Source organism: Metopolophium dirhodum, chromosome 1, assembly GCF_019925205.1.
Source record: "Metopolophium dirhodum isolate CAU chromosome 1, ASM1992520v1, whole genome shotgun sequence".
Classification (NCBI taxonomy): domain Eukaryota; kingdom Metazoa; phylum Arthropoda; class Insecta; order Hemiptera; family Aphididae; genus Metopolophium; species Metopolophium dirhodum.
In genome coordinates, this window is record NC_083560.1 from 96,443,545 (window position 1) to 96,455,522 (window position 11,978).

Genomic DNA, 11,978 nt, shown 5'->3' on the forward strand with positions numbered 1-11,978 from the left:
AGAAATCTAGATGTGAGTATAAAAAAAAAGTATTTAATGTCATTGGACATCACAATTTATTATACACGTTTAATATATTTTGAATTCCATCCTTGTATGTATTTAGGAGTTTATTTAGGACGTTACACAGATATTTGTTGTCTCCGTCTTACAAGTGCGTAATATCAAATTTATACTCAGTCGATTACGTTTAGCTCCGTTAGTTTAATAATTTGAGTCAATCGACCTATTATGAAACTTGATGGTAAGAACATTATCTGTGTTTGTATGTCGTTTTTTTTTTTTACGATAATTCAGTTTTTAAGTGAGTTATGAGCAGGGCTCGTACTTTCATGCCCTAAAAAATGCTTAAATAAGTATGCATTTATGCACTCAAAATTGGCAATATATGCATTGAAATATGTCTTAAAGAAGTTAAAATATACGCATTTATATGCACTAAATATCTAATTTATGCACTTCAAAAATGTTTAGTTAAAAAATCATGAACAATTTTTGAAATAACATGAATTATCCATTCATTTTTTTATAGTTATATTTTATTTTTTTCATCACAATTAAAAAAAAATAGATTTTAAATTCTATTCTTGAGCAGTATTCATGAACTGCGTATAATGTACGTCTTTGTTAGTAATTTATTTTAAATCTGAAACTTTCAATGAACGATCGCTATTTTTTTTCGTCAAATGTTGATTCTTTCCATAAAAAAATACATATTGATATAATAATATGAATAGGAATATCAAAATCATGTATAATATGCCCGATAAAATAGAAATATGCCAAATAGGCAAAAACCTCTAAATATTCAAAAACATGCAAAATAAGATTTCACATATGTAACCGAGGTATCTACCTTGAAATGGATTTCTATATGTCATCTAGCATTAAATACAACTTAGCAAGATTTATATGCAAATGCATGAACTTACGAGCTATAATGCTATAATGCTCGTAAGTCATAACCATTGTAAACGACAACTCGTTCGCGCACAAAATTGTAAACAATGAAAACCCGGTTGTTACAGTTTTGGGTGTCTTAGGTTGGCCCCTCTTTGACACGAGACTTGCGGGTCCATTTCCTCAAAAAATGAGATACTGTTTTCCTCTACTGTCCATTTTTCTCCAACAAAAGGTTGGATTCCATTTTCTTCCAAACCTTTTTTTGGACTAAAATTTTGTCCATCTTATTCCAAGTATAAAAATATTTTGCAAACAGCATCAGTATTAGTAAATTGCATAACGAAGACATTTCTAGGTATTTCTTTTTTTTAAACAGGTATTCATTCGTTGTAGAAATCGTGGTTATCAGTTACTAGTTATAAACTCAAACTTCTAAATTATAAAAGGTACCTCAAGTTACCAGCTGCGGTCATAGTATAATATTATATTTTCATTATATATTTTTATCATAATTAAGACGTGGTTTCCTACAATCACGCGTGCGTGATTGCGCGGTGCGCGATGCGCGTTTGCGCGATCACGCTTGCGTGATGCGTGATGGAAGTGTTTTGCTACGATGCGTGTTTACGACTGCGCGATTTGGAGTTTAGAAAAGTGTCGTCACTTCGTCAGTTGATGTTTAGTATTTCATCAAAATGGACGTAGTTATGCTTTACAATATTTTGGAGGATGAAGCAGATGAAGAACTATTGCTACTTGCGAATCATTTCCGTAATGAAAATGATGAAATGTTTAGTCAACGGAGCAGGGAGGGTTGTTTCAGTACTTTAATTCAAAGGCGCCTAATTGACAATGAAACTAGATTCAGGGCATATTTTAGAGTGTCATTTGAATTATTTAATTATATACTAAATGCTATTAAAGAAGATATAAGAAGGCGTCCAAGTAATCGGATTAAGAAACCAATATCACCAGAAGAGAAACTTAGCGTCACTCTAAGGTAAGTAAAATTATTGTACTATAGGTATATTTATCAAAATAAGAAAGGGACAATAAATATTTGGGTAATTTTCCATTTCAATTATATTATTCTGATATTGATAGAATGATTCATTTAAAAAATACATACATATTATTTATTTAGAACTTGGAATATATCTAACCTAAGTCCTAACCACTGAGCGTTAATAGTAATTAAAATAAAGCAACAAAAAATAATAAATATTTAAATTTACACCAATGTTATATGGAGATTTCATTTTAATAAAATAAAATAATATATATACTAACTTCGTACCAATCTGGTAATTTTCAAACTATAAAATATCAAAAAATAATTTTTTTTCAAAATAAAATAAAATAAAACTGTGCATGAAAAATGTTAAACTTGCTTAATAAAAATAAAAAAATTAATATTCTTCGAGATATTTTAAATAAGAAAAATTGGACTTCGCAGATGGAGTAGGATTTGAAATGTCCGAAACACTTGACATCGTAGTGGAACACGAAGATTCATCGGCAAGTATTGTAGGAACTTGCAGATTCGATGAAAATGTTGATGTTGATGTCATTGTTTCTACAGGTGGTGTACTCGTGGTAGCCTTTGTTTTTAATAAGCGTAATTCCATTTCGGAAACAATGTTAAATATCCTCATTTTGGCTTCCACAACTGATTCTGGAGGAAACATTGAAACCGTTGACGCCATACTTTTAAAAAAAGTTTGAATTGGATCAATAGATTCTTGTTGTTTCATTTCTCTTAACGCTGCCAATCGCTCCTCTCGTCCTTTTTTAATTTCATCTAATATTTTATCTTGAGCTCTTCGTGTTGTTTTTTTTTTCGCACGGTTTTGTAAATGAATCTATCAAACTATGGTTTATTTCTGTATTTGGTAGTTTGTCATCAATGGGCATATCTAATAATGGTTCAGAACTTTTAAGTAACAGTTCCTTCTCTGGCTCGATTTCTTCAGTTTGGTCAAAACTATCATTTACGGCCATTTCTGAGTAGTTTGTGTTGTCATTGCAGGCTTTTTTTTCTACTGAAATGTTCGATGTAGTTCTGAAAATAATTACACATAAAAAATACACATAAATATAAAATGTATTGATTTTACAACTGCGTTTTTTAATTGTTTTCTATTTTCAAAAAAAAATGTACAAGTAACCTTAGTAGTTAAAAATTCATAACATTTTTATAATCCTTATCTAAGGTTTAAAAATTCAATACAATATAATACATAATAATATACGACATATAATAATTGTTTACCTTCTTTCGTTTTCGATGTTATCTAAAAAACTTAATGAATCGTCATTGTACTTCGATTTTGTTGTAGCTGCTGAACCGGTACCTAATCTTCGTTTCTTTAAATTTTTTTTATATGAATCTCTTATTGTGCGCCATCTTGTCTTACAATCATTTACTGAAAATAATTTTAGTGTATTATTTATATTTTACAGATTTTTAGCAACCGGTGAAAGTTATAGATCCCTTGCTTTTCAATTCCGAATATCTCACAGTTGGATAAGTACTATTATAAGGGAAGTATTAGTTGCTATTTGTCATCGTTTAAAAAATATAGCAATACCTGAACCAACGCAATGTAGTTTGTCGAAAGTAGCCAACGATTTCTATGAAATGTGGAATTTTCCAAATTGCTGCGGCGCCATAGACGGGAAGCACATACGGATCGTTTGCCCTGATAACTCTGGATCGCTGTTTTTTAATTACAAGTCATTTTTTTCAATTGTGTTATTGGCTTTAGTCGACGCGAATAACAAATTTCTGGTGGTAGACATAGGATCGTATGGTAAAGAAGGCGATGCAGGAATTTTCCCTAAATCTAATTTGGGCAAATCAATATCAACCGGAGAATTCAAATTTCCAGAACCAAAATGTTTACCAAACACTGATGTAGTCTTGCCACATGTATTTGTCGGTGACGAAGCATTTAAATTGACGGAGACAATGATGAGGCCTTATCCCCGAAACCAATCAAAACTAGATCCAAAAAAAGCCATTTTTAATTACCGCCTAAGTCGAGCTCGAAGAACCACAGAAAATACGTTTGGCATAATGTGTCAATACTTTCGTGTATTTTTCACGCCAATTAATATTCTGCCTGACACAGTCGACAATTTAATAATGGCCGCATGTATTATCCATAACATGTTACGAGAAGAACGAATGGTGTGTCCTATGGATTCGACAGACAGAGATCCCATAACAGACGTTCAAACGAACACGAACATGATACAATTTGGTGCAGTTGGAGGAAACGCAACTCATGAAGCTTTTCGAGTTAGGGAAACTTTTAAAGATTATTTTAACAGTAGGTCAGGATCAGTGAGTTGGCAGCAAAAACACGTGACTCGTACTAATTAAGATAGTGTTGTTATATATTATATTGACTGTTTACAAAAATTATTAGTAGTCCAAATATGATTTTACTATTAACTATTTTCATATTATATTCAGTGTAATATTATTTATAATGTAAAATTAAGTTTATTATTATCAACTAACATATTATTTTAAGTTATAAAACCAAACATTATATGTATATAAGTTTATTTTCGGTCACTATAAATTATCACATATAGATATAATTAAACTAAAACATTCTGTATTATTAGAAATGTAAGTAAATTATTTAATTTTAGATAAGATTTTATTCAGTCACATATTGATATTCTATAAATATCAAATTTTCTTGACTGTTGTCTCGTATTCGTTATTCAAGAACAAACAATTTGAATCACAAATCATAATATTTTCTTATATCATATTACTATCTTACTATATTTTTAACTTATAATTTATATTAATTTTCTAATGACATTACATACCGTTTTTTCCAATAGACTGTGAAATTTCTTTCCAAACATTATCTTTAATGCAATTATCCTTATAATTTTTGTCACTCAATTTATAAATTACAGGATAATTACGAACAACTTCTATGAGTTTTTCGTCATCCATAACATTAAATGCCCTCGACTCCATAGTTCACCAAAACTAATTTAAAAAAAAACATTGAAAATTGTAATAATTTACAAAAAAAAAATTATTTGTTATTTATATAGCAGCTTATATTTGAAAATTATTCTTACTTACTTCTACCTGCCGTTTGATTTGACTTGATATTGATAAAATCAAATAAAACATATAATACAATAATATTATATTAAATAATAATTAAATAATATATTAAAATAAATGAAATCCCGCAATGCGTTTCACGCAGAAGTTGACTTCGTGGCGACAGCTGCGTGACTGGAGTGCGTGATCGACAATCGCGCGCGTGAATATTCACGCGCGTGAATTATTAATAAACACTTACATAGTTTTTCGTGGTTTCAACTTTTGCGCGATCACGCATCACGCATCGCGCACCGCGCAATCACGCACGCGTGATTGTAGGAAACCAAGGCTTTAAAGGTAGTATCCTGTGTGGTTGTTAATAGCATTGTGACATGGTCTAACCACTGAGATACCTAGTTGTTTTATCTATATATATAAAAATGGAGCGTGAAAAATGTATGTTACCTAATAAATCGAGAACGGCTGGTCCGATTTGGCTTAAATTTTTTTAAGATGTTTCTGATTGCCAAGCGAAGGTTTTTACGAAAGAAAATTTTAGGAAAATCCATCGGAAAAGTAGGAAATCTCGATATCGAAAATACAACAATGTAGTCCATCTACATATTGTTGCAGATTAAAATAATAATAGTGTATTATGTATTGGTTGCTATTGGTTAATCGGGCATGTTTGTTGTCATATATATATATATATTATATATATATAGCTGATCCCGTGCACTTCGTTGCCCGTTAAATGTACCAACTCTATATGACTCAAAATTTGTTCAATTCGTTATTTAATATTCGGTGTATGGTGTTCAAAATTGATCTTAACTTTTCTGTTGCCTGGAATAAAAATTCTGATTCGCAGCAGTGTATTATCAGGTAGATTGCGGACTCCGTGCAGTTTGCAACAAAAACTGTTTTTACAAAATGTCAACATTTACCAAATGTCTACATTCACCTTATAACATATATATAAATGAATGTTTGTGTGTAGATTAGACTTTGGGAAGAAGATAGATAGGCTAGTTTAAAAATGGTTAAATTTGGTTTTTTTTTCATCTGATTTTAATATGGTTACTGGTTAGGTTAGGATTTTGTATTAATTGATTATTGTAATCCACCATAGGTGGAATACAACAAACTTGGTATAATTTCGATACTTTAAAGTTAAATCATGCACTTACTTACAAACAACACGGCGGGATCCGCCGCAGTGTCGGCCTGGCCCAGGCGGCTAGGAGGCGATCGCCTCCGAGGCCCCGACCCGTATTTTTCAAAAAATAAATGAAATTATTTACCAACATTTACCTCCTATATATTATATAGCCCAATGGTATGTGTTTGGATCCATTAAATAATTTTATAAAAATAATATATTATACATTTATACATTTTATTATTTTAATGATACTAAAATCATAATATCTTAGTCCGTGGTAATAATAATATATAACTATATTATAATTTTGGAATCTATGGTTATGTTTAAATACTATATTATATATATATATCGATCCATATTATGTGATAAATATCTATAAAACGTTTTTAAATTATGTTTTTGAGATTTGGTATTTTTGAGAGGCACTTTGAATAATTTGCCTCCTGGGATCTTTAGATCCCAGGCCGACACTGGGTCCGCGATCTACCGCATAGTGACAACTAAAACGATTAATATTTACTTAAATCATCATCTAATAATTAATATAAGAAGTAATGGAATAATCCTACCTAAACAATTGCAGTTTATTTGCTCCGGCGATCCCCAGATAAAGTGGAGTTAAAATATAGAGGGAGTAATAATCGCCGGCTAGCTTAGGAAATAATTACTCCCGACAATTATTACTCCCCAGATAAAGTGGAGTTAAAATATAGAGGGAGTAATAATCGCCGGCTAGCTTAGGAAATAATTACTCCCGGCGATTATTACTCCCCCAGTAAAAATCACCGGGAGTTAATTTCACCGGTCACACCGGTCGTCCAAACACTGCTCGTGTGTATATGCGTGCCGTACGCCGTGTACCCATATTATGCTCCTGGTATCTGAGAGAAATAACCAGAGAAACAAATAAAATGTTCGCACCCGACAATTAATGTAATTTTAAAAAATGTAAAGTAGGTAACTTATAACTATTTTACTATTTAAAAATTTGCAATATTTTTTAAAAATGTAAAATTAAGAATATTATACAATTAATTTAATTAATTTTAGTAGGGGTGCGATCGCCCCGTCGTCCAAACCACGAGCTAATGATGCGCGGCGTGAGCATGGATATTACCTACATACCTAATGGAATGTTTTGATAATTAATTTGGTATACTCTATACTGGTGAAACCAAATAACCAACTGTCTTTTTTTTAAGGATTTCAAATTACGTTTAATCGCGTAATATATGTAACCTACCTCGACAAATATTTGTTGAAACATTTTCTTTTACATTACCTACCTATGTACGGCCATACGGGTAAAATCGATCAGCGCCGAGGTCATTTAACGACGTTTTAAATTCTGAGATGTATGTATTGATTTCACAATGATGTGTGTTTTTTTTATTTTTATTTTTTATGTCTGTGTCATGGACGTAAATAGGGGGGGGGGGGCTTAGGAGGGCTTAGACCACCCTGAGCCATCTCAAGCCCTCCCTAAAATATTTCAATATTTAGGTTATCTTTATTAATAATAATTTATAAAATTTATATAAATTATAACCTATGGTAATACCTATAAATATAATAAAAGTAATAATAATATGTAGATAAGTTTTCGTATGATCAGTTGATGGCTATTATTAACGGCCCACCGCCCAAACTATCAATTTATATACCTATATATTATTATCACGCGGATGTGTGCGACGCGAGTGCTGGCATGCGGGTACCGACTGCCGGGACACCGGGTACAATTTCACTGCGTCGTCAAAATATAATTATAAATATCAGCCATAATTAGGGCTCGGAACTTTATGCATTTGCATCTTTCTCAAGAAGCTGCATATTTCAAATCTGATTCGATACAAATTCGTTTCATAAACCATACTATTGAAATACAACAATTTATGTTGCATATTTTTGCATATTTTACTAAATTTAAATGATTTTGCATATTTAAAGATTTTGAGTATATAAATGCATTTTATGTTAAAGCGTTTTAGAAATCAACAAAAATAAACAAGTTTTCAATAACTGAATATTGTAAATTAAATGATTTACAAATAAATAGTACCGTATATGATAAAGTGTGGGAAATCTATTTGAACGCATTCTACTCTAAAATGGTACATGTCCTGCCCATGACCTCTATAGAGTTTCGGGGGAAGTACGAAATCAGTTTGATACTATTCATAAAATCGTAGCCAACGTAAAAAAAATATTTAAAAAGCACAATCACGTATACAAATTTTCAAAAATTACGCACCGGTGATCCCTTTACGTCCAGAACCAATCATAACCCGTTGGGGTACCTGCACCAATGCAGTACTTTATTATTGTAAATACTATAAACAAATTTGTGATGTTGTAAATATGTTGGATGAATACTAATTAATAACTAACATTATTTAATAATCGCTGTATTCGATAAATTCTATTTTTTTTAAATTTAGGATTCTGGGAATAGATTTAGTATAACAGCTCCAAATTATCAAAAAAAAAAAAATATAAATAAAATATTTATGATTCAAAAAAATTTTTTTTTTTAAGTATTCTTTAAAATATATATTTTTTATAAAATAATATATGCATATTATACTGCACATTTGCGTTTTTTTAGTGCATACTTATGCACATATTTCATTGTTTCTTAGCGCATAAAGTTCCGAGCCCTGGGCCCATAATTGATATATTTTTAGATTTATAATATGAAAAGGATTCTTATTTTGTAAACCACTACAAGGTCAATAATTTCACTAAAGTTTGTATTTTTATTTGTTAATGTTACAATCAAATTATTAAATATTTACATTATAATATTACAGATCTCATTTAAAGTCGCTAAAAAAGTTTACGAAAATCAAAAAGTTGGCAACAGTAAAAAACAAAATGAACAACTTAAGTCTGTTATTTCATATGATACTTATCCAAATATATATAAGTTAATGCATGTTGCATTAGCTATACCTATAAGCTCGGCAACATGTGAGAGATCTTTTTCCTCAATGAGAAGAATAAATACCTACTTATCTAAGGTCCAACATGGAACAAGATAGATTTACCAATTTAAGTATTATAAACATTGAAAGAGAGTTATCTAACCAAATTGATAATGAACAAATTTTAAATAAGTTTGCCGAAAAGGAAAGAAGGATGCAATTATAATGAAATGAATTATGTATAATATTATAATATGTAATTTATATAATATAATATATAAATTAAGACTGTATATAACTCTTTGATTTTTTTTCTTTTTTATTACTTAAAAAAATAATTTACATCAAATTTGTGATAGTTAATCGTGTAAATTGTGTGTAAGTAAGTAGTAGGAGAAAGATAAATCTCCCAATATTTTTGTTCTTGAAACCATTTGGGCTCAAGCCCTATGCGTTTGAGGACCCTATTTACGTCCATGGACTCTGTGTACACGAAAAGTAATTGAAATAGTGGTTTGATTTTCAACTCTAGTACCTATCTTGTTTGATGAGAAAGTGATTCTTGTAGGCGCATTGTGAAGGTCAAAATCCCATATTCCCATTAGTGTTCAAAACCGCCCAGAAAAACAAAAAAAAAAAGGTGGATAAGTGGATGTCGCTCTGCTGTACAGTAGGTTACAAGTGGGTCACTGTAATGGATGGTGTTAAATTTGAATTCAATGATATAATATCATTGTATAAGAAAAACGATTCTGAGCGAAAACGGTCAGTCACCCTATGATATTACCAAGTATATTTGATGATATTATTGTGAATAAAGTAATTTATATATAACCTATTTACGTGGAGCCTTGTCTTAAATTTTCAATCCTTAGCCATAAAAGTTAAACATTTTATACATTTTTTACTACAAAATAATTAATAAATTATAAATTTGATAAATGTTGTCAAAATTTGAACTTTAAATGCTTATAAAAAAAAATTTTGCCTATGTATTTTTAATATTTTTCAACTGCTATTAGAACGATATATCAGGAGCCTTATATTAAATTTTCACTTTTTTTAACCCAACAAATAAAAATTTATTGATATTTATAGAAAAAAAAACTAAAAAAATTGAAAACTGACAATGTCCGTAACAGCTCAAAAAGAGTCAAAATATTTTCAACATTTTATGGTGTATAGAAAATGCTAATATAAACATTCAGTGAAATTTTCAAGTATCTACAGTCATTCGTTTTTTAATTACAATAAAATAAGAAAATTGTTACATGAGAAATCGAGTAAATATCAAATGTTGTAAAAATATAAATTTCAGACGCTCATAAAAATTTAATTTAAGTTTCTTCTAGACATTTTTTTTTTGATAAAGGTAGACAAACTTATGAGTAATCTTATATTACATTTTCAAATCTTAGATTTAAAAAGAAAAATTTTTATGAATTCTCATCAAAATAATTTGCTATTTTTCGTGATTTTTCCGTATTTTGTCAAAATTTGAACTTTAAATGCTTATAATTAAAAACTGTGACTAAGGATTTTTAATTTTTTTCATCTGCCTTTGAAACAATAAACTAGGAGCCTTCTATTAAATTTTCAAGCTTTTTTACTCGACAGATAAAATTTTATTGATATTTATAGAAAAAAAAACTAAAAAAATTGAAAACTGACAATGGCCGTAAACAGCTCAAAAAGAGTCAAAATATTTTGTAAATTTTATGGTGTATAGAAAATGCTAATATAAACATTCAGTCAAAATTTCATGTCCCTACGGTCATTTGTTTTAGAGTTACACCAAAAACCAAAATCGATTTTCTCGAAAACAGATTTTGTGTAAAAATTCCCGTTTTTCCTTAATTTTTCTTTTGTTTTTCACGTCGCTTGTGAAAACTACTGGGAAATTTTTACTTTTGACCCCCCAAAGTACCAACTAGATTCACTTTCCTATCAGAAAAGTTACTATTGAAGAAAATCCAAGCACTTTTACTGTCCTAAAAGGTGATGACAGACACAAAAATAAAAAAAAATAAAAAAAAAAACACACATCATTGTAGAATCAATACATTCATCGCTTCGCTCAGAATCTAAAATATTAAGAAAAACGGGGATTTTTTACGCAAAATTGGTTTAGGCGTAACTAAAATAAATTATCGTTTATATTGACATTTTCTATACACCATAAAATATTCAAAATATTTTGTCTTGTTTTGAGCACATTATCAATTTTCAATTTTTTTTTATTTTTTTTTTCTATGAATGTCAATAAAATTTTATTTGTTGGGTAAAACAGCTTGAGAATTTAATACAAGGCTCTTAATATATTGTTTCAAATACAAAAGAAAAATATTACAAATCCACTCACAATTTTTTTTTATAGGCATTTAAAGTTCAAATATTGACGAAATACGAAAAAATCACGAAAATGTGCAAATTATTTTGAGTTAGAAATTCATAAAAATTTTTCTTTTTAAATCTAAGATTTTAAAATACAATACAAGATTACTCAAAAGTTGAATACATTTTGACTCGTTTTGAGCTGTTGACGGACATTTTCGGTTATCAATTGTTTCAGTTATTTTTGTATTATAATAAATTATATTATTATAAATTTTATTTGTTGGGTAAAAATGCGTGAAAGTTTAATCATAAGGCTCCTGATATATTGTTACAATAAAATTGCAGTTTAAAAATATTAAAAATATATATGCAGAGTTTATTTTATAAGCATTTAAAGTTCGATTGTTGACAACATTTATCAAATTTAAAATGTAATATTTATTTTGTAGTTAAAAATTTATAAAATGTTTAACTTTTATAGCTAAGGGTTAAAAATTTAAATCAATGTTCCACGTAAATAGGTTATAAATTATAATATTATATATAAATTACTTTA

The 11,978-nt window shown here is 29.3% G+C and overlaps 2 protein-coding genes across 3 annotated transcripts; one reads left to right on the top strand and one right to left on the bottom strand.

Annotated features, from left to right (window-relative positions):
- Window positions 1-1,598: 1,598 nt before the first annotated feature.
- On the top strand, window positions 1,599-4,769 carry LOC132936875 (uncharacterized). The gene is made up of 2 exons (XM_061003657.1): window positions 1,599-1,903; window positions 3,367-4,769. Exons 1-2 carry the CDS (start codon window positions 1,599-1,601, stop codon window positions 4,289-4,291), a joined length of 1,230 nt encoding a protein of 409 aa, XP_060859640.1. The 3' UTR covers window positions 4,292-4,769.
- On the bottom strand, window positions 1,897-5,161 carry LOC132936876 (uncharacterized). Of its 2 annotated transcripts, XM_061003659.1 has the most exons (4): window positions 5,024-5,161; window positions 4,756-4,924; window positions 3,176-3,329; window positions 1,897-2,965 (listed from the first exon to the last, which is right to left on the bottom strand). In XM_061003659.1, the coding sequence occupies exons 2-4, from the start codon at window positions 4,910-4,912 to the stop codon at window positions 2,713-2,715; spliced, it is 564 nt and encodes a 187-aa protein (XP_060859642.1). In that variant the 5' UTR covers window positions 4,913-4,924; window positions 5,024-5,161; the 3' UTR covers window positions 1,897-2,712. The 2 variants fall into 2 exon arrangements, with proteins under 2 accessions (XP_060859642.1, XP_060859641.1); XM_061003658.1 differs by having other exon boundaries at window positions 4,756-5,161.
- Window positions 5,162-11,978: the final 6,817 nt, after the last annotated feature.

Coding starts and splice junctions, on each gene's coding strand:
- LOC132936875 (XM_061003657.1), top strand. CDS start 1,599: ATGGACGTAGTTATGCTTTACAATATTTTGGAGGATGAAGCAGATGAA. Junction 1,904..3,366: donor AAACTTAGCGTCACTCTAAG/GTAAGTAAAATT, acceptor TATATTTTACAG/ATTTTTAGCAACCGGTGAAA.
- LOC132936876 (XM_061003659.1), bottom strand. CDS start 4,912: ATGGAGTCGAGGGCATTTAATGTTATGGATGACGAAAAACTCATAGAA. Junction 3,330..4,755: donor ACAGTCTATTGGAAAAAACG/GTATGTAATGTC, acceptor AATTATTTTCAG/TAAATGATTGTAAGACAAGA. Junction 2,966..3,175: donor AACATCGAAAACGAAAGAAG/GTAAACAATTAT, acceptor AATTATTTTCAG/AACTACATCGAACATTTCAG.